Source organism: Thunnus thynnus, chromosome 15 (genome assembly GCF_963924715.1).
Source record: "Thunnus thynnus chromosome 15, fThuThy2.1, whole genome shotgun sequence".
Lineage (NCBI taxonomy): Eukaryota > Metazoa > Chordata > Actinopteri > Scombriformes > Scombridae > Thunnus > Thunnus thynnus.
Window position 1 is genome coordinate 26,060,027 of NC_089531.1, and position 24,087 is coordinate 26,084,113.

The 24,087-nt window shown below is 36.0% G+C and overlaps 1 protein-coding gene across 1 annotated transcript; it reads right to left on the reverse strand.

Annotated features, from left to right (window-relative positions):
* Positions 1–2,648: 2,648 nt before the first annotated feature.
* LOC137197987 (uncharacterized) lies at positions 2,649–23,293 on the reverse strand. Its single transcript, XM_067611552.1, has 25 exons — positions 23,057–23,293; positions 22,819–22,948; positions 22,244–22,405; positions 21,790–21,927; positions 20,708–20,868; positions 20,092–20,195; positions 19,796–19,985; positions 18,977–19,108; positions 18,616–18,759; positions 16,800–16,935; positions 16,201–16,351; positions 15,659–15,795; positions 14,239–14,350; positions 13,799–13,862; positions 12,526–12,729; positions 12,167–12,312; positions 11,342–11,460; positions 10,843–10,964; positions 10,614–10,711; positions 8,528–8,664; positions 8,172–8,296; positions 7,562–7,707; positions 6,644–6,746; positions 5,507–5,649; positions 2,649–4,765 (listed from the first exon to the last, which is right to left on the reverse strand). Exons 1-25 carry the CDS (start codon positions 23,222–23,224, stop codon positions 4,639–4,641), a joined length of 3,399 nt encoding a protein of 1,132 aa, XP_067467653.1. The 5' UTR covers positions 23,225–23,293; the 3' UTR covers positions 2,649–4,638.
* Positions 23,294–24,087: the final 794 nt, after the last annotated feature.

Sequence of the window (24,087 nt, forward strand, 5' to 3'; positions counted from 1 at the left end):
CCTTGTGTTCTGGCAGCTCATAGCTGCTGTTATGAACAGGTGTAGAACAGGTTCAGTTAAAACTGCATTTAATACAACACAAAGCAAAGACAATACTAGATATATTAAACTACTAATATAAAGGGTTCCTCAAAATATACTTCTAGAAAAATAATGATCAACAAAAATGTTTACTGACAAACAACGTCCTTCTGCATGTACTGGATATGGTGGTGTAAGCTAATTAACCATAATTGGGGAACATGGTGGTTTGTCAGATAATCAATAAGCCTCCCCTGGCTTTTAAAATCATTGAGGTATAGGTGACACACTTTCAGCAAATGTAATTATAATATAACAATAATAATATTAACTTAGGTTCACCTCTGTTAATGTTCTGATAATGTTTTGAAATATTACAATCATTTGAGCAATGAGCATCCTGCTTACACATTTATACAACTCTCTCTGACCTTTAAATTCAAACAGTTCAAAGTCAGTGTGACAGTGTGATATTGTATCAACACAACAGAGAGGTTTGTAATAATTAATCACTTACAACAGTTTTATTGGGTCATGCTGTACCTGTAAACCTGAAGTTAAAAAAGAATAAAATGAACAGTGAGTTCAGCCAGGCGAGTAAATTAATATTTGAGGTATTATTAAAATAGTGTCAACAACACAACCAATACACTGAAAAAAAACTTTTCTCTTGATGAATTAAATTGGACCAAGGATTTTTTTCTTGAGCAAATGCAAAAAGATTAAAACATGACAGATCTATATTTTTAGGACCACGGGTGCAAAACAGTTAAGGAAGAATAACAGAAGACCTACATCACTAGCATCACTAGCATTACAAAATAAATGCTATCCCATATAACTAGGCATGACCTGCCAGTACCAGCTATTTCAACTTTGTCAGGCATATCAAACTTTAATGATCAGTGTGAGCACAGACAGCAGAGACCGAAAGTCTGCTCATTAATTCATCTGCACTGTTTGTATTTGCGTTTGTGACAAGACATAAGTCTGATATCTACAGATAGCTGCTAGTTAGTGTTAGAGACGGACTGAATACAGTAGAACCTGCATACTGTTCACATCTCGTAGTCAGAGATAATCTTGTTAACAAACACAACGAAATGCAGTGGAAACATTAAAACCAATACTACCTTACATTAATGCAGCTGATGATTACCTACCATGTACAGTCTTTTGCAAGTGTTTACACACAGACAATGGGGAGTACCACAACTAAATCTATTCTTGCTGAATTTATAGGGCTGGCTAGTGTTAGGAGCCATATGCTACACTCATCTTTACACCATACAACACTACACATTCACACATCCCCTCACCAGCACTACTGATCTACTGACTGACTATTTAATATATTTTCTTGCAATTTCTTTAAAAATAAACATAATTGATTGCTTTTTCAGTACAACTGTGTGTATTTCCCTTCTTTTGTCATGGTATTAGAGCCAGGTCATAACAGATGGATAATATCTACAGTGTTTTACAACAACCTAACATTTCTATAGACCACCTGTCCCTACAGACTGAATACAATGTATTGTTTTCATGTCTTCCTCAAAGTAGGACTACCTTTTTATGAACTGAATCATCAGGCAAGTAAATTGCTAGCACACCAGTCAAGACGGATATTATCTCATCAAAATTACATCACTTAATACATCCCAGATTGGGATGTAGGCATTTCAGAATGTAATGTTTTTTCAATTAAATTAAAATGCCGTCAGTCAAACAATAATTGATTAAAAAATTGGAACAACCATTGCAGAACTGAATACTGCTGTTAGGTTGCTCCTACATGATGCCGACTCCATCGAATTCTATGAAGTTTATTCACATGTTGGCACCTCTTTTGATTGATATATGCAATGAATCCTTTGAAACCCATGTACCTCCTAAAACTTTTACTCAGGCATCTTCCCCACTCTCAAGAAACCCCAAACAAACCCAAGACCCCCTAGACTGCACAGCTCATTGACCAATCAGATGATTGAATATGGACTGTAAGTTGTTAGCCAAATTTTTAGCCATGAGTTTAAGGTCTCCCATCTATTTCTCTTTGTCAAACTGGATTTATTAGAAATAGGTGTTCATCCTTTAATTGAGGATTATTGTTTAATACCATTAATAATTCCCTCTAGCTTCTCCGTTCCAGAGGCTTCCGTTCTTGGGTTACCCAAACAATGTTCAACTGGGGTTGCCTTCTCTATAGATTGGAGATATTTGAATTTGGTGCCAATTTTATTTGGTGAGTAAATTTATTATATGCATCTCTTGTGGTCGATGTCACTATAGAAACTCTAAATATAAAAAATGTCCTTTTACACCAACATCAAACACATTTTAACTATATCAAACTGGAGAAAATTAGATGCACTTCTTAGGTATGTTTACCAAGGGGCCCTTTGTTATATATATAGCTGCCTATAATGGCAGCTGAAATTGTTTGTTTCATGCCTTTAAATTTAAAAGGGAAAATAGAGTGAAAAACTTGAAAGATGGAGACAAAGATAGACTGAGACAGAGAGAACAAGAATGTGTATGAGAGAGAGAGAGAGTCACATATGACATGCTATCATAGTTGCATAGTACACTGCTGGACAATAAGAACACAGCCTTATTCTACCAAGTCTCCAAAATTTGTCTTTATTAAGTACAAGTGAATTGAACATAATCAAGCTGTTCTTCACTTTTTTCATCAGCTTTTATTTGTGAATAAGCATTTTTAACTCATAAAGTAAATGGTAAAAATAAACATCATCATCAGAAAAGTGACTTTCAAGTGTTAGTCTTTGTATTGCATATTCCTATTCAGCACCCTTTGGTGGTGGAGCATCCCTTTTCTGATGTGGGTGTAAAGAAGAACAACTGGTTTAAATTCAGTAATTAAAACAGATCTTTACAATATATATTCAAACTCATATATGATAATAATGATAATAAAAAACTTTATTTATATAGCACTTTTCAAAACACTGTTACAAAGTGCTTTACAATTAGAACAGAACACATTATAAAACACAGAGAATAAAAAAAACTAAAATGCCATAAAATATAAATGAATTCACCGAAAAGCAATTTTTAAAAAGTGGGGTTTTAAAAGTGATTTAAAAGACAAAACAGACTCTGGACCTTGGAACAACAAGAGAAGACGCAGCCGAGGATCTCAGGGAGCAGGAAGGGACATAGGGCATTAAGAAGTCTGATATAAAACTTGGGGTGAGGCCTCAAGTTTTAAGCAATCAATAAAATTTTGAAATCAATTCAAAGAGCAAGCCTAGGATCATGTTTCCTTGTCCCATTTAAATTCTGGCAGCAGAGTTTTGGATGAGCTGGAGGCAAAGTTTTTTACTGATGCCAGAGAGCAAGGAATTACAGTAGTCCAATTGATTGGTAATGGAGACATGGATGACAGTTTCCAGATTTTTGGCAGAAAGAAATGGTCTAATCCTTGAAATGTTTCTGAGATGCAGAAACAGGATTAACTGATTTAATATCACTGTCTAAGCTGAGGTTTTGAGATTTCTGCAATGCTGAGTCACTGAATAGGACAATGAACCAAGACTGTTTGATATTTGGGTATTTGCACTATCTTGACCTATGATCAGTATTTCTGTTTTATCAGTATATAGCTGCAGGAAGTTTTGTGACATCCACTCATGGATGATGTCATGAAGGCAGTTTTGCAGGTTGACGTGTTCTGATAGTTGTTTGCAGGGTTACAGCTTAGATAGATCTGAGTATCGTCTGGATACTCAGAAATGGAAACTGATATTATGTTTATATGTAAGGTGACCTAAAGGGAGCATGTAAATGGAAGAGAGGATGGGGCCAAGTGAACCTGTTGCAGCAGACCTGGAATCAGTGATACCAATTCAGAAACACTTGTCTTTTATGTAAGACCTGAACCACTGGAGGACCCAGGTTTCAAGAAGGTTCAAAAGGATATCATGGTCACTGGTATCAAAGGCTAGATCCAGGAGAAAGAGAATGGATTGATGGCGAGCATCTGCTGACAGCAATAAGTCATTTATGACCTTAAGAAGAGCAGTTTCAATACGATGGTTTTTTTCTAAAACTGGAATGAAATTTCTGAAAAGATATTTTTTTCATGAATAAAAGCTAGCAGTTGATCTGCTAGAAATTGGCCTAAAATTGTTAGGATCAGAGGAATTAAGAGACGGCTTTTTAAAAAGTGGTTAAACAAGAGCACTTTTAAAAAATTTAGGAACAGAACCTGTTGATGCAGAGCGCTTCAAAATTTGCAGAATAAAAAACTGTGTGGCAACTGTATTAAAAACTTCTTTTAGACATTTTATAGGAAGGATATCTAAAGGACAAGTAGAGGGTTTAATTTTCTATATTTCTAATAGGTGTGGGACATACAATAGGAGTTTGTCACAAATGTATCATTCTTGTATATTTACTCAAAGTATGTAATAGGCTATTAGCAAAATAAGTAAAGGAATGCATTTACATTTATAAATGAACAAATATAACTATGACAATGTGATTAATGAATGACATGAATCTGCACTTAATGCAATAGCTGACTTATTTCCATTGTTCCTATTGGCATATTGTATTTACTGGCATAGTAATAGTAGCTCCATCTTTCTGCTACACACTGGTTTCCTGAATTTGACTACGACGATAATCTGTCACCATTTTCTTCATGTCTGGGTATGGTTTCAGATCAGTTCTTCTGAGCATCTTTTGTTTGCCAGCCAGTGGATCATATTTGTATCTGTAAAAGAATGTTCAGTCACTTATCATCTGTGTTGACAAATCCTGAGAAGGTGACTCTGGAATTAGTGGCATCTAGTGGAACGGACTTGGCAGAAATGGAGCACAATATTCATAAGTATGTTTTAATTAATGTAGAATCACCTGAAAATAAGAATTATTGTGTTTTCGTTTCCTTAGATTGATCCTTTTATATCTACATAGGGAGCAGGTCCTCTTCCACGGAGGCCACCATGTTGCACTGCCATGTTTCTACAGTAGCCCAGAATGGACAAACCAAACACTGGCTCTAGAGAGGGCCTTTTGCATTTTTTGAGTCATCCTAGTCATCCTACAGGATAGGGTGAGGGGAGGGATATTTACTTGGTTGCAATCTTCAACCTAACCGCTAGATGCCACTAAATCCTACACACTCCTCTAACAGGAATATTGCGTCTCACTAATACATTTCACAGTGGTGCTTGAGCTGTCGGTTTTTTTTTTTGTTTTTTTTTTTTTTTTTATCTCAGTTTGACATGTTACATACAGTATACAGCATTTTTATGACCATGTCACAGGTCCCCACCCCCAAGCAATATCAAAATCTCTGGATCTTTTCATACAGACCACCTGTCACCCATTGCTCCCATCAGTGATCTGATAAAATGAGATTTTTTACTTATAGTACAATATGTGCTCTCTACTCTGTTACTACTCAGTTTTATTTATCTACAGTAATAAATATTATGATGAATGTACTTACATTTTTAGGTGTTTTTCAATGGCCTTCCGTTCATACACTGTTCCATATTTTGTTTTCACGGGATCAACAAATATCTTCTTGGTGAGTGGACAGAGGAGATGTTCAGGTACAAACACAGGTTGTTCCACAGGTTCCACCAATTTCTTTCAAATTGGAAGCAAAGACAGTAATCATTAACATCTCATATTAATGTAAAAGAGTAAAAACAGTGAAATGTGATACATTATGTTAAAGGTAATATGCATGTTGTATTGTAACCTTTTATGAACACTAATAATACAACTGATGTGGCTCTATAACCTCTTTGAAAATATACACATACATTTGCAAGTAATGTACTCAGTGAATTAGGTTAGCCTATTCATATCTATAGGACTGGCTCACACTCTCCCTGTTCCTTATCCATCAAGTTTTCAGCTTAGTGGTGCAGCAGGAAGTGTTTAAAATGCTCCACCTGCATTCAATCTGGATTACAATACAGACTCATTTGTATTAAACTGCATTAGTATAAATTAGGTGTACCTAATATGCTGACAACAACTTCCTTCATTATTATTTTAATGTTTAATTTCTTATCATTATGACTTAGTTTGTGATCATTACAAAATAGTTATTAATTATGAGATAGTTGGTATCAATTATGCAACTCAATAGCATCTTTCTTTAGACCCCTTCTTCATCCTAAATGCCCACATCTTTGAAACACCACAACCTCAGTTTGTAACACAGGCTTCCTGTTAAAAAAAAAAAGTTATTTTATCAGACTCTGGAAAGCTCCACCCATAGGCACCAAATACTGCACATTACACAGCTATTCTCATTGTCTTGTTAATGTGCTGTATGCAAGCTGGTGTCTGTACTCAGCCAAAGATTGACTGAGTGAAAAACAAAAGGTGACTTGAGTTCTTAATTTAATCTCTGAGTTTTAGGTATCTAAAACTTTAGTTGCTAATATTGAAAGCTATAAACCTCATTTGATTCACCAAAGATTCAGATTTTATAAACGGATTTGATACTGGATTTGGATTTGATAAAAATTCTATTGAACCCCAACCCTACTGACAGATGTTCATGTTTTTATGTTCTGTCAGCTTCCTGCTGTTTTTTCCTTACCTAAAAACACAACAGTTCATTTACCTTCTCCATATCATCCAGTGATTGCCCGGCAGTTTCCTCCGTGTGTTTTTTGGCTTCTTGGTCATATGTCTCACGGTTGGTCATGAATTCCTCGGCCAAAATGCTACCAAAAAAACCCACATATTTGATTTGAATGCTTCATTCACCTAAGCACAAGTTAATAAGTTGTTTGCACAAATTCATACAGTGTGACTATATAAGAATTCAGATTTATACTGTACATACATGCTGGTCATTACCAAAATGCCTATATTTCTCTGTCATCAGCAATGTATGAACCTTGTGAATTTATCCAGCTTGATATGCTTGATATTAATATGATACAAAATATGCAATATATGTTACAAAGTAAATATAAACTTTCTCCATATGGTATCTGTACAGTATTACAGTGTGCCCTATCCAGAGGCTCTCTTGATAACAGCGAAGAGAAGTCAGAATAATCCTTACACTGGTGTGGTGGTGTGGGCTATTGCAAATGTGACATTATGTTAACATACATTGTCCAAGCATTGTCATCTGTTTCTGCCAGTTTATGGCCATAAAGTAGAGGCCTGAATTTCTCTCCTCTTGGAAATGCATGGTTTATCATAATCATGTGTGTCTTTTGCAATTAGGCTTTTAAGAAAAATAAATCATAGACATGGTAAATTGTATTAATATTCAGTCCCTTTGTTGCGGACAGACCTCATGGTCTGACTAGGTGTTAAATAAAATATCCATTAAACAAATGTGTGATGTGGCTTAAAACAGTGATGCAGCAGGTGCAGCGGCTCCTCAAAATGGTTAATTTATCAAGCATGGTCTGTACATAGACACACAGTCTTGAGATGAAGCCTAATCAGCCTAAATAACTGAAAACGTTGGTGTATGGGTGGACTATGGCCGACTGTGAGTGTGTAGGTACTTTAATCTTACCTATCCAATGGATCTTCCGGCTCAGGGATGATGAGCAGTCCATACACAGCATCGAAGATATCTCTCATGGTGATTTGGGCATTGTAGTTGCGGTCAAAGATGTTGTGGCAGATGCGCCCCACACTGTTAATGTTGCAGTGGTACATCTTTATTCATATTAAGAAAATGATGAATGAAAGCTCAAACATTGTTTACAGTTACTGAAATTGTTAAATTACTTTGTTAAAGCTCCTTTTGGAAACACTTGTATGGAATCGCTCTCAATGGGCCCCATTCACACATGTTTTATCTTTTTTTTATATCTTAAACTCGCTCTTCTTTACATCTGATTCGTGAAACATGCACAGACTTCTGATTCGTTCTTACTTGTGAAAATTGTGATGAATCAGTATGCCAAAAGTCTGGACATATTACTTGCCATGTATGTAAAAATAGTACATATTTTCATTTTGTGTTAACCCACAAACATTTTGTAAATAAGAAAATAGAGAACAATTCCAAAAAAGTTCTTAATTTGTGTGCATTCTCAAGTCAAGAGTAAACCTGTTCCTTGGTATGTTTCATGATTGAGGTCCAATGTGTGCAACTGTTCATTTATTTGGCAGGATACACGTGTGACGAAGCGAACAAGTGGAGGCTTCACTGGGTAGTTAGGACCAAACTGGCAGAACAGCTCAAACACTCCTTTCTCATAAGGCGTGTCAGGAGGGCCCTCCATGAGAATCCTCCAGAATGCTGAAAGGTTTAAAATAAGATAATCATAAGTTTTTTCTTTTGTTTTTTATTGTGATGATGTTGTTGCAGCAATTCCCTTTAACTGAGATGAATTTCTCCTGAGGGAGTCAATAAAAGTGACCTTGACCTTGAGTCTGTACTCTTACATGTGCTCTTTATTGTATGTATTTAGAATAAAAAATCACATTTGAAATTAAGAGAAAAAAAGTCATTAGAGAACATGTCACTTACTGAGGTCGGATTCTGATGGAAAGACAGTAAAGAAGGGATGTGGGTGACAATGCAGGCTCTTCAGCTCCTCCAGGATACGTTTGTCCTTCTCCATGAAACGCCCATCTTTGGCCTCCAGAATCCTCTTTTTCAGTGCACTAGTTTGAAAGATTAGTGCTTTGAAAATGTATACAAATTGTAATACTTTATATCATAGACTTCTAAGTAGCCTACAATGTACTTATTTAGTATATTCAGGACACTTGTTAAGGCCATGGTGAAACTTTGCACAAACATGGTTCCCAGAGATTAACCCTGATGATTGGTGATGCCCTGACTTTTCCTCTAGTGCCACCATGAAGTTGGCATTTTTGGTTTTTAGTGAAAGGTCTCAACAACTGTATGATGGATCACCATTAAATTTGGTACAAGCAGTTATGTTCTCCTCAGGATGAATTGTAACAACTTTGGTGATCCCTTTTCATGTAGCACCATTATCAGGTCAAAATTTTAATTTGTCCAATACTTTGGTTTAACAACCAAATACCTGCAAACTAATGACATTCCTATTAGTCCCAGCTGTAGTTTGTGTTTAGTGTTAATTACAAAATGCTAGCATGCTGACACGAAAAACTAAAATGCTGACATTGTAAACATTATGCCTGCTAAACAACTGTATGTTAGCACTGTTATTTGTGAGCATGTTAACATGCATTTAGCTTAAAGCACCTTTGCACCTAAATACAGCCTCTAGTAGAGGTAGTAGAGCAACTAGCATGCCTTTAGAGCCTTAGGGACTTTTGGGCTTTTCAGTTTGATCTGAACCAAAATTACAATCGTGAAACCTCCCCTGGATCGCAGTCCAGACCAAACAGCCGAACATTTTCCAGATATTTTCAGAGGATGAGAGAGAGAGGAGAGCAATGCCACCTGAAGATAAAGTAACACCATAATAATATTATTATAGTGGCAACAAAATGAATCTGTTCATTCATTTTTCTCCATTAATTCAAACAGCGATAGAAGTCTACCTGCTGTGTTGATGACACAGCCCACGTAGATGATGATGACAGGTTAAGTTCTTTAGTACACTTGCATAATTGCAATATGAAACCAAAACTAATTGGATCAAATCAATACAAAAACATGAACCTTGGTTCAGACCTTGGTTTGCACTTTCAGGTGTGAAAAGGGCCTTAGTCTTATGATTATCGTCAGCAAATTCCCAAAACTACAAAACTACAAATGTGTTAGTCCATCCCTCAATAATTTCTGAGTTTCCTACAGTGTCTCTAGTACTCAACCCTAAATTCATACTGACATGTAAATCTTAGAAACGGCTCAAAATATTTCATTTCATCTTTAAAAAGTACTTGGTCATTTCCTGAAACAACTGGTAACTGTAGTTATTAGCAATCTTTTCTCAAACAGGAGAAACAGGATTTGGGATTGAGTCAAAATAAACTACAGTCTATGTGTTGATGGTAATGAAGGAACAAGTCACCCAGTGCAACAGTGTGGCTCATTGATGTGTTTTTTTTTTTTTATAGATTTTTTGTGTGTGTTTCTGTTTTTTTTAGTGTCAGAGGGTGTGTAAATGTTGACAAGACACTAAATCATCTTGACATGCATCAGAAAAAAATATTAAATATTTTATAAATATATTTTTATATGCTTGTTTTCCATGTTTGATCTTCCTACAAAATAGCACATTGATGCAATGCTGTTAAAAACCAACTTGTTAATTCCTAAAGTCAAACTCTTGCACCTGAATGCTGCATTAGGATCATTGCTATTAAGCAATATTGTGTAATGCTGGAACTGCCTGATCTCCACCAAAATCTGATCCTTTAGCTAATCTTTGTCAAGTTATAGCCAAATCTTTTTCAGTTAACTTTACTAAGAGACAGACACAGCTGAAAGTAAAATGTGTGATCTCTTGAAACAATAAAACTAAATAACACACAACCTCTCTGCTTGACCTTTGTCCTCTCATCCTTGGTGCTTGACAAATAATTTGAAAGCATAATTATGGTCCAATAAATTAATCTTCAGCAGATGCAGCATATTCCAAATAGCCATGGAAGAAGCTTATTCTGTCACTTACCAGTGTGTCACTGTCACTTTGCTGTTTATCTGGCTTGGTAAGGCAGCCTCAGGGAATTCATCATATCCATGACTGGCAAAGAACCCAGATAAAAAACTCTGAAAAATAACAAGGGGAAATAAACCAGCATATCATCATAATATGCAAATGATGTCTGTTTTAAACTTCTGTGATGTAGTCTCATTTTCAGAGCACTTTAAACAGAATTGTAGACAGTAATCAGTGTAACCTTAGTGATGGAGGAGGGGTCAGCTTTGTTTTTTGGTTTCCTCATCTCCAAAGAAAGAACAGTCTCAATCTCAAAAAGCTTGAGACCATCTTTGCTTGTCATTGGTTTAAAACAGCAACCCCCTGAAAGCAATGCAGATTCAAAAAAGAGGAGTTAATTTACCACCAAACTGTTATCTTGACATTTTTACAGCTAAGAGGTGCTATCAGGTACAGCATGAGATTAACTTTTGAACCCTTTTGCAGCACTTATTGATTGACACATGCCATCTGTGGGCAACATCAGTCCTGCATACAGGAATCTCTTTGGAAAATCCCCATTCCATTAGTTGGTTTTCAAAGCATTATTGGTTGCATTGGTTGCAAAAAAAAAGACTGTTTCACTACAAGATCTACTTAAATCTGCCTTAAAGAAAAATGTTTTACAAACCTTTTCAGGGGTTGGTTCAAATTAAAAACTCAAAATAAAAGAAAAGAAACTATTTTATTTCATCCTGTACCTGTTGCATTGCTGATTCCATGCAGAATATTGTTCCCCACTTCTCCCAGAAGAATGGAATCCACTATGATGTCAGATTTTATCAGGTTGACTGCAACTGTAGCTGCCTTGTTTGAGGATCTATGCACAAATATTCAGATATGTTCTCAAAAAACACCAGATAATAATAAACATGTGATTTACATTTGTATGCTTTATATTAAAGAGCAATGTTGCATGATGATAACAAACTAAATAATCTTCCTCTGTGTTTTTCACAGATGAACAACAGACAGCAGTTATACAGTATAGAGGCAGTTATTTAACCCATGTCAAAACATCTGGCAGAATAAAGAGAGATCATGACTGACCAAAACTTATATGATCAGTGAATAAGCGTATGATAAACCCCCGTCTAGAAATGCTGTCTTCCAGTATCCCATTATACATTCATGACCAGTCAACACATTCATATAGTATCATTGACCAATCTTGATTGAGCTCTGGATTGACCTGGGTTCATCTACAACCAAGAATTACTGTCTGTACCTCTCCCATTTTGTGAAATTTCATGTTTTCTGAAATGTTGTTGCGTTTTGCCACCATACCCACTCCTCCCTAAACACATGCAGGCACGCATGCACGCACGCGCACACACACACAAACACAGACACATTCACCATACAAGGTGCTGGCCTGCTCATTGGGGAAAAACATGAAGTGTACATTTATAAATCACACATACATTTGAAAATCTGATTAATATTTAGAGTGAATGATTTTAGTCACCAGACTATTATAGTCACGTATCTATAGATAGTATACTAGCATAGAGAAGGATATTTACCCATAATCATTTCCATCTGTGAGACACAGAATGCGAAGTCTACAGTCTGGAAACTTCTTCTTTACTTTGTCCAACTCCAGCATACCATGCTGTAGTGCATCATACAGCCTTGTCTGTCCAGTTGCCTTAAGAGTGTGCACATGTTCCTAGAAAAGTGAAAAATAACAGCTGTGTCTATTTAAGAGACTATTGTACCATGGCTCAAGATCCCATGTTATATTCCACACAGAAAGAAAGACCACATCCTAACCCTCAATTGGTATTTAAGACTAAGATGTAAAGTGCAGAATTGAACAAATACATGGTTTGATATACTTCATGTTTATAAGATATGCTTTAAAGATATGTGATGTATTTACCTTGAACTTTTCAAGCGTTTCTGTAAATGTGTGGAGTGTTGTCACTGTAGAGTCAAACTTCACAAGTCCAATGACATGATGAAAATCATAAGCCATGCTCCGTGTTGCAAAGTTGTCAAAAAGCTCTTTTACAGCATGGATTCTCTTTATTTCCACACTTCCATAGCATTTCTCAGCCATGGATGAGCTCGTATCGATGAGCACCTAATTAAATCAAAGGTTAGAAATCACTGATATGCATTGTTTTTCACACCCTAAAACAAAACTTAAGTTGAAGCATATACTTCATGGGGATCTTGACTGAACACTTGTTTTGTAATTTTGTTGCACAAGATAGAAAAAGTCCCAAATGTGCCTGTGCTTGACTAAAGGTTTGATCACATTATCATTGTGTCACTATACTGCCCATGCTATATAGTTGTTTATATGCCTAAAAGAGCTTGTAGAGTCTCTGGATTAATTTATAATTGCTATAAAATAATGTTAGCACTATTGGTATAGACATTTGAAATGTGTTTCACGTGTTTTTCCCCTTGTGCACCATATTGAACTGCAGAGGCTATGCACTGGGTCCACAGACACCAATGGCTTTTTGCCTTTTTTTTCGTTGTTGTTAATCATCAATTAAAGAGACCAGTTTCCACCCACGGACCATCTGTCTCACCTGAGGTCTAAAGATCTGTACACATAATGGTCAGATAAAGGAATCACATGTATATGCCCCTCTTGAGTTTACATGCCTACATAATATATCAACAGAAGAAGCTAATTCAAGGGTTAACACGTAAAAGTGCAATTCCGCAAGTGGCCACTGGGAAAAATTGGCAGCAAGGCTGAGTGGCAGCATCGTATCCTATTATTATACATCCATGGATTATAAATGCTGACTTTTCAACTTTGATTTACTGGTTTGATTTATTTTGTGTGGATCTGTGGTAAAAAAAAAAAAAAGACTTTTTACCGAGGGGACTGAACTCATAGACTGTGGGACAAAAATGTTGCATTTAATTGTTCTTTAAGCTGTTGACAAGGTCTGTCTTCAATATCTGTTCAAATTAACTTTCTGATTTAACACAGTTAGTTTGGGTTGTTTGTTTTTCTATGTTTTTCTAAATTCAAAAATAAATTCAAAATAATGCAATTTCCATCCTTTTTGAAATATAATGTAAAATAAGGTATAGCAGGTCTAAACAGATCTAGAATGAGGAAATCTAACAGTCCCCCTACCCCTGTCTCCATTAAAATAATTGAAGTAGTAAATGATCTACAATACCAGAATAGCTTCTTTTGGAGTCCTGGTTGTGAGAAAGGATTGGTCATCCCTATGGTCACCAGTTCTGCACGAAAGGTGGAAAATTTCATGTTTTGTTAAGTGGTAAGATAGATGTGTGATATTAAGATATGTATGTAAAAGCAAATAAGATTAGACATTCTGGTGACTGTTAATCTTCATACCATGGAGTCATACTGCACATTATTGCAATATGTGTCCACACATTCTTAATGTAAAAGTCACATTTTTATAATCAAGATATTTACTTTATAGTTTAGTCGTCACTTTTACTCAGGAAAAAGGAGAAATTCATCCACTTTGAATGAATGTACTTTCACAATATCATAGTTGTGGGTTTTAAACTACAAATGCCAATAAAAATTTTTAAAGTGATTATATGTGGATTTTATGTGTACTACAAAAAAAATTGAGATACTTACTGTGCTGCCAGTACATCCACATCCACATCTTTGACTTTACCAGCCAGACAATCATGCACCACAATTATTGCAGGTGATGCCTTATTTTTTCCTAGATAAACACCAAGGTTGTCTGCAAACGACAAAACAACATGTCTCTTATATGTAAGGGATAATAGGTTTCACATATGTGGCCAAGAGTGGAATTTTTCCCCCCAAGCCTGGGACAAAGATTCCCACTCACCATAGTTTGTCAAAATAATCTAACTATACAAGCATAGCTGGAATCAGATGAGACAAGGAACCACATACAAAAAGACATTTGGCCACAAATACACAGGCACATGATCCACCCTAAGAAGTGTGTCCCTAAATATAATAAAATAATTGAAAAAACGGCCAATGGAACTACAGTAATATAGTAATCATGACAGACATAGAGCACAAATGAAAAAATTAGCTCCTATGAAGTTGCAACTATGAACAGCTGTGAATGTGACATGATTTAGTCTGATAACCATGCAGGAATAAAATTTCCTGATTGTGGCTAAAGGGGCTATTCTTTGAATTCATTCTAAACACCAGAGTTTGGAAATCACACTCCAGAATCTCTTGTGGTCTCTTGATTTTAACATAGAAAATTGTCTATATACTGTAAATCATTTCTATCTCTTTCTCCATGAGACGCCTCTTCACATGTCGACATCTAAGGTGCCTGGTTCAAACTGAATGTCATTGTAGGAAATTCATATGCTTTATATTTGAATGTGAATCTCTGACATTTCCTGTAATTTTGACACACTGTCAGCTGTATTGTGATGAACCTTGTGCTGATGTATTGACTGCAATCGCAAATAGTGTAGCAGCATGATTTTCAAATTTCAATTAAAATATCATATGCAGTACCCAGACTCCAACTCCAAAACTGTAAAAAATAAGGCCCTGGTGTGTAATATATTTGATTATCTATGTGTGGTTTGTAGAGTTTATGTGTGGAGTTTAACAAACAAGCATGTTGCATTTCATTTCGCTCCCAAAGTAGATGTGAACAACAAAGCATGCATCCCCAATTAACATGTTGCTCTCTGGGACTTAATGGACCACCAGGTATATGTAGACACTGGCTTGCGCCACAGGCAATTAAGTGAAGATTGCCTCCCATTAAATTATGCACAGGAGCACATCTGTGGGAAAACATGGAGCCTATGTCTCTTTCCTCATCCTCTGGATGCTTATTATCTTATGAAGGAGTTAGGTCATGTGTAGCCCATACTGCACTGCGTGTCCTATACTGTTACCCTACATGTAGGCTAAGATCCTGTTATCCTTGTATCATGTATAATTATGAAATTATATGTTCTATTATTTTGCTCCTAGTATCACTAACATAAAATGCTGTGTATTCATTTTACTAGGAACAGCTTTCTGATATATGCAGTACCTGCGCTCAAGAAAACAAGACACGCGTCGTCTAATCCTAGCTCCTTCAAACGCAGTGGTGGAGTCACACTGAGTAGAGGGAAAGCTTCCAGTTCCTCTGCCATGCTTCCAAAAGTCTTCTCAGTATTTATGTGAAAGCTGTAATTGAATTACACAAATTGTTAGATAGATTACTGTGTTTTAAATGCTTTGAGAACTGGGTCATCTCAAGAAAACGTGAGCAAAACAGGTTTCTTATCTCATTACTCATAAATCTCTATTAAACATGTTTTGTTCAGTTTGTAAAGTAGTACAGCATACCACACTGCCCACACTAAGAATCAATTGCAAAAAATGAGACGGATCACTTTGGATAACCAGTTACTATATTCACCATTAGCAAACATGTTAATATTGTAACATTGGTCACTGATGTAATCATAAAATACTGTATGTGCACCATATAGTACATAGAAATCCACGACAAAGCTTTGTATACAAAGGTATGTTACGTTATTATAACTAATTTTAACATAATTTATGAATAAGAAATTTTATACATACTTCTGACCAGTCACGATGGCATGATAAATCCAAAGATGGTATGTTCTGACTGAAGGATGAACACTGAGCAAAATCTTCTCAATGTCAGTGGCTCTCTTGAGTGACGTTTCTCGCAAAACCTCTTCAGTACAGTTTGGAATCTTCTCTTCATCTTTACAAAGATTTAGAAAAAAAGTTAAAACATAATGTCCATAATAACACATCTAATTACTTCCTGACAAATTACAGATGTGGGAAGAAAAATATTTAGAATTGAGATGAGATGTGATCATTGAGTCCAACCTTGGCTGTAGACCTTTACACTCATGAATAATATTAATATTTTTTCAGTATTAAACACTCTGACATACACTTCAGGAAACAACTAGTTAACATTTTGGTGGTAGACCTCCAGGCGATCCTTCAAATGCTGTTTCAATCACAGGAATTGCTTTGATGGGGTGAGGTTGTGTTGTTTCCACCCACGTTTAAGCAAAATTTCACAACAATCTTCCCATAAATAGAAAATCATTCTGTACATGGTTTGCAAAATGTGTACATGTTAGCAAGTTTGCTAATATACTTTTGATCCATTACATATTTTTAAAGATTATTTTTACCTTTGATTTTCTGCAGCACATACGCTCTTTCTAGGGTACCTGGAACTCCAGGTACAGTGACTGGTTCACAGAAACGCTTGTTGTCTTCAGACATCAGAGAAACTGGTGCATAGTCCTCATGTTCTGCGCTCTCTTTCTGTCAAAAATAATAGAAGGGAGTAATACAAGGGACACTATTCAGTAACACTCTGCTGGAAGTGTGTGATTTGTCGTCGTCATAACTCGTAACAGTACTACAGGTCATAATGATATTTTACGTTCAGGAATACTGCTTCTTGCCTCTTCTTCCCTAACACATAGTAATCGTAAAATTTCCAACAGTATTGAATCTCTGTAGTAAAGATGAAGGTGCATTTTGAAATTATATGTGTTATGTCTGTGACCATTTGTAATTGAACACTGATGGCTCTTATTTAATTGTAACTGGTTATTTGAAGATATTTTGTCACCAGTGCAATTCTGAAAAAGCCCTTAAAAAGACGGGTAATATAAAGGGCTGGCATCATACAGTTTCTAGATGACAACATCCATGACAACAACTAAACTCAATGCCATTTTAAAGGCTCTGCCTTACAGAAATAATCCATAAAACTATTAAAAAAATGATTAATGTAAGCTGACCTCAATCAATATTATGATATTAACACTGAATCAAATGGTTTAACTTGAAATAAGCAAATTATATGTTCTTAATATTTGTTTAATAGAAGTAAGGACTAAATATATGAAATGAGAACTTGATATCAAACATGTTTGATGCCGATGGGACTTCATCCAGACACAACAGTGCACCTGTTCTAAGCTGACCTTCTCACAACAAGGTGGCCCTGCAAAATGCGTATTCTGACAAGATCAAAACTGATGACTTTTTACTTTCATGTCTCATGTAAAGTCTTCAGTGATCATATTTAAATAAAGTGTAAAGTTCTTATTTTAGCCATTTTAGCCCAAATCTCAAGTCTACAGCTCTCATAGGCTATGTGAAGACAATGCATCCCTTCTATCCATTGTATTGATGGAAAGAGTCTGATTGTAATATATTTTAATGGCGGAAAGTAAGTAAGTATATTTACTCAAGTACAGTGCTTTAGTACAAAACTGAGTTACGTGCATTTGGTAATTATTTCCATTTTATACCACTTTCATACCTCCACTCCACTTTATAGAGAAATATTGTACTTTTAACTCCACTACATTTATCTGAGTTCAGGTGTTGGAACGTTGCAGCAAAGAGGGCTGAGGATAGTTTATCAAGTATATTGTGTCTAAAGGGAAAATGATCTTATCTAAAAGAGAAAATGTAATTTAATAAATGTACTGTGTATTCATGAAGTTCAAATGAAGGACCCTGACCAGAATAAATATAGACAATTATAGAAAATGGATTGATGGGTATATATATGAGTGTTAATACTGTATGTGCTTTGCTTGAATAACCCATTGTGATGAAGCTTGCAGCCTCTTGGACACATTATAAACTGAAGTACAATATACTGAAACATGATGAAATGTTTTCTTAACCTTATGTAGCCAAATTTAAGCAACTTCATTGAAACTTTGCAGCTGAGAAACCTTGACAGAGCACCATGATTAGACCTAAAAGGATTTATAATGTATGTTAAATAGAAGGTAAGTACATTATAAAGTGATATGATTAACTTTATTAAGATTTATCCTAACCATACCATCCAGGTTGCAGTGAGGCTTAAATACATGAATCATTAGAGGAAGGCAGTTATTATCTTGTTAAGGTAAATCAAATACCCTGGACACCCATGTGAATTTAGATTCTGCCTCAAAACAAATTTGGAAATACCTTTGCCTCTGCCATGAGATATGCCCAGCAGTATGTGGAATTCTCAAAGACATCAAGGTCCTCAATGATCTTTTCCCCTCGTTTTGATCCAAGCTTTGGCAAAAGCTCTCTAAAGAGTGTGTACAAGCCTTCAACCACTGCAATCTACAGGAAAAGAAAAAAAAGTTACTGTAGGAAAAAAAATCACATTCTTTCAAGGCTGCTGATGAAACAAAATTCATGCTGCTTCAGTTTAAAAACAATGCAGTGTAAAATGTATCTATATGCATTTGTAAAATAGTACCTTAAAACACTAATTTCCAAAAAGTCAATGCAACAGGTAATAAAGTCAATATAACAACATTTTTTATCATTTATTTACCTTTTGAGTCCTGGATAGATATTCATTCTTCAAGAGTAACTGATGCAAACTTTGGGCCAGAGGGTTACATCCGCTTAGTTTTCGTATGTAGCCAATCAAATTTGTGTACGAAAGCCCCGAAGGTTTTTGTTTCTAGAGGAGAAAAATAGAATCAAAGTCCAAAATTTATCTAAAGTACAGTTGTGACATGATTATTTTTAACAGCTCCTGACAGAAAGGACCTCTGAGATGTTGTAAATAGCTTTCTATTATTAAGTTTTCTATTTCTATACATGTTTGTATATGTTGTACCTTGTTACACAAGGTACACAATGGATACTTTGGAGTGGTTGGAAGGCACCTTCAACAGAAGCTAGCTCCCCCGTCTTCGCAAAAAGAATTAAATTGATCCTTCTTTCTAACTGCCAGTAATTAAAACAATTATATATTCACCAAAATTCTGGAATATTCCTTTAGGGCGATAAAAGGGTAAGCAATTAAAAAAACTGGCTAATCCAGAAGAAATCATATATATTTATATTTATCAATCAATCAATCAATCAATCTTTATTTATATAGCGCCATATCACAACAGAAGTCATCTCAAGGCACTTTTCACATAGAGCAGGTCAAGACCGTACTCTTTAATTTACAGAGACCCAACAGTTCCCCCATGAGCAAGCACTTGGCGACAGCGGTAAGGAAAAACTCCCCTTTAACGGGTAGAAACCTCAAGCAGACCCCGGCTCTTGGTGGGCGGCCATCTGCTTTGACCAAATATTAGATAAATAAGTGAGGGGTAACATAATAATGAAAAAATAAACATGAAACCCTGCTTACGATGACATAAAGTGACGACAAGAAGACACTGATTCCTTTGGGAGTTTGTTGCACGGAGGGCACAACATCATTACTGAAGAATTCGTTGGTGTTTGGAATCTCCTCAGCAAATGTGGACAGTGAGAAGTGAACTGTTGACTCCTCTGAGATTCCACAACTTTCCAATGTGTTGCCACTGCTATCTCCACCTCTGAAAATATAATTAATAAGCACATGAACAAATAGAATAAGATGTTACTGTTGATGATTGGTGTCAAAAGCCATACTATACATGGATTACAATGATTCTGAATTACTTGTAATGAAGAACATGTGCTGAGATTCCACTTTCATTTGCAAGCTTGTTCTTCAAATTAGCTATTGTGTCAGTTGTCAAGTTCACCTTCACCTCGAAGTCTCCCTGTATCAAATATCGAATATAGGAGAGAGTAAAGTTATTAGTTATTAGTAAAGTTGTTAGAGTGCAGCATCCATCTAGAGAGGTGCTGCTGATATCAGCGGGAGAAATGAACTATAAATCAATGACAAAGCCTTTTGAATTTGTAAAAGCTCTGATTCCCATGTCTGGTTGGTTGGATGCTGTAGTATTTAGAAAGATTCAGATAAAAAATATTTTGCTTATGAGAAGTTAGAAATATTTACACACAATGGCCATAACATAAACTCTAACGTAAACCGATAACTATATTAACCAGAAAACTCCTGTGCTGCTGTGTTGAGAAAGAAGACGAATTAGATCAGTGGTTCTCAATGTGGGGTATGAATGTAATAAAACATCTAAAAGCAAAAATCATATCAGATGGGGGAACCTAGGACAAAGTCTTATCAAATGGGCTCCATGGTCTTATTAGTGTCAGTTTAGGGGTCCTTGACATGAAAAAGTTTGAGAACCACTGAATTAGATTACAGTACCTTGAACATGACATGACACCGCACTGTATCCGCACTGTAGGTTTCAGTAACCCGTCCAACAAGTCTTGTTGCATTTTGAGGAGCTGTAATCAGGTTCTCCTTTGGTGTAAATATGGCATAGATTACATCTCCACTCTTAATATGTCTGTCCTGTAAGGACCCTGCAGACAAAAAAACAAAATCAAAACAACCACTTTACATATTTTGTTGTGTCACAGGAAAAAAAAATTCCAACAATAATAGCTGCTGTAAGGTTGTTGAGATTCTATTGAAGTCACAGGGCAGATTTGTGTTGTGTGTGTTGTTTGGTAGGCCTAATATATACAGTATAATGAAAAAAAACAGGTAGTGCTGTTAAAATGATTTGTTTTAGGTGTTGGGGATTAAATTACCACTTCCCATCATGGTTTATCATGGTTTGTGTTTATTTAAAAGAAACATTCCCAACATGAGGACATGAGGAAGATGGAAGAAATGGTTCTGTTGGATTTGTTTGCCTTTGGACTATCTGCTCTTCTTTTACCACTAATGCCAGTAAAGTCCCTTTAATTCAATGTGTCAATAAAATGATGTCCTGTTGCATTTGGCTTTGAACAGCAATACCAAAGCTGCAGGAACACGACAGGAGCTCATTTTCCACCTGAGGTTGTCCCTCCAGGGTTCCTGCACTACTACAGTTAAAAGGCAGCAAGAGGCAAGTGAACAAACAAACTAGTGCATTGTGGTGGTTTATGAGGCTGTTGACTTCCTCTCTGCACTTCCCCTTACATGAATCCCTTTTGCCATATTCTGACCAAACTGCATCACAAAGGTTATATACAAAGGTTCTATTAAATAACAACATTCATGTACTCTTTTAAAACAGATGAAGGCAGATGATCAGCTGCATCTACATGTAATTCACATTAATTTCCTATATTGTTACTTGTATAACTTTCATTATGCATACTTGAAGGCATACTTTTCTTACACTTCAAATGTTTTATCATTTGTATAAAGGCCTGATATTCCTTCACTGAACATTACACTAAAAAATGCCCTGTCATTATTTATTTTAAACCCCTGGCACTGAGTGAGCTTACATGTGTTGAAGAAGGGATCATCAGTCAAGGGCATCCCATCCACTGTGTAGAGACAGACACCTTTGGACGCACCAATACTTTCAAGGTGACAGATCCTCAACATCAGATCTTCAACTGTGTTTTGTGCTGGATCCATATCTACAAGTTCAAATCAACAGAAGTACAAAGGTATTTGAGTGTCATCTATTGGCTCTGTCACTCCTGACCTGACCTCATGGTGTCCCTGGTGTGTGCTTTTAGTGCTTGACTTGACCTACATTCAGTCTTCAACCCAACCTGCTTCATGTTATTTATTTTTGTATAAAGGCAGTAGGTGTATTTCAGGCATTTCCTTGCTTAGAAGTCGGCAGCAACAAGAGGTACCTTTCCAAGGTATTTCACGACCAACATTTTTTATCTGCTTTGTCAAAAACTTAATGATCAAAAAAGGGTATAAATTATATGAACTTCTTACCTTTGATGTGTTTCGGTTCAGGACATTTGGGGTACGTGTACTGCAGAGAGAATGACTGTGTTGACTTTTGCACAGCCATTGCAGCTGGGTGTCCTGGAGCTCTGAGTCTTCCGATGGTGATTTTCATTTGAGAAAAGCGATTTTTTTCCACTTGACTGAGTCCTGTTTGGAAATATGTTGGTTTATCTGAATTTCAAATTTTAAAACGGCAATAAACTTATATTAAACTTTAATGAGTTCATACTGTGGAAATTTAACTCAAGATTTGTGTTTTCTATTTGGATTATTATATAAATCATTACTGATTCTAACTAAGAAATTCATGATGAAAACATTTGTTGAAAGGTCATGTTATTAGGCCACTAGACCCAAGTCATGTTATTCACACCAGAGAAGACAGAACAACTAATGTAATGTGAAAATCAGTGGTGGCTACTCAGGATTATTCAAAGTGGTATCATGTAACAAAAATATAGACCTGAATATGATTCTATTCTTACATGAAATATTTTTCATGGAAGCTACATGGAAAACAGGAAATGCATTCACAAATCGTTAACATTCAGTAACCTTACCAAGGTTGTTTAAGTCCTCATCTGTTACACCATCAATGAAATCTCTTTCATCTTTCACTCCTAACTGGAGAAACTTGTTGTAGTAAGACTGGAGTCTGTGCTTCTCAAGTAGGTTGAAAATCGCCTCCATCTAAAACAAAAAAAGTGAAATAAACACATATCAAAATATTCCAAATATAATCATTACAATTCATAATACTACTATTCAATAATTGTTGTTTAAGTTGGACAAACTTACCTTGATGTGCTCAAGATGAAGCGCAACAGTTGTGCTGCTTTGGTGTCTGTGTCTAGCGTTATTAACTACAGTATGTGCCTGTTTCACGAGAAACGAAACCAAACAGTACTGGGAGTAAGCTGAACTCCACACTGACTTCAGGGGATTCGGGGAGGAGGACTCAAACATGCAATGGAAAAACAACACAACCAGTTGTTTTTTTGGTTGGAATAGAGACTTGCAGACTCTTTGTACCTCGTGACACATGATAGGCTATATTGTGATCAGTTAGATTAAATATTACAGATATAAATATCAGACAATTATGCCTGAGCGTGAATAACCTTTTTTCCCCTTTGTTTTCAGCTTAAAATTGTCTAAATCGAGGGAGACTTGAATGCAGCGATTTAGACGTTAAAGGCCCAGACGCACTGAGTGTCTGACGTGAGCGTTTTGAAGTACACTTGAAAATACGTTATGAGGCACGTCAAAGTGCCTTTACGCCCCAAACTCGCTATGTTTCGATTTTGGATCGTCAGATGAGGAATCAGCGACCAAAGCTATTTTCACTTATCTCTCTCTGACCGGCGAGAGAGAGAGAGAGAGAGACAGAGAGAGAGAGAGAGAGAGAGAGAGAGAGAGAGAGAGAGAGAGAGAGAACAAGAACAAAACTTCTCATGAGAGAAATAAAACGTTATATTCTGATTATTTCACGGCAGTCACATTTTACGGCACAAAAAAATAACCATCAAACAGTCAACAGATGATTTACCGTTGAATCAGACGCTCTTAGTTTCAGGTTCAATTCCCTCCTCTGCATTTCTCCTTTTCATTCATTCATCACATCCAACTAATGCAACAGTAAATACAACGACAACAGGAGAAATCTGTGTTGGTTCTGTAGTGTTGGCATTTCAAATCTGATGCCTGCAGTGCGCCATAGGAGCATCAAATGACGTGTGGGACATAATATGATCAGAAAATTCAACAAAATATAAAATGAATACATAAACTAGTGAGAAGAGATTAATTATCCCAAATCTGACAGTTGC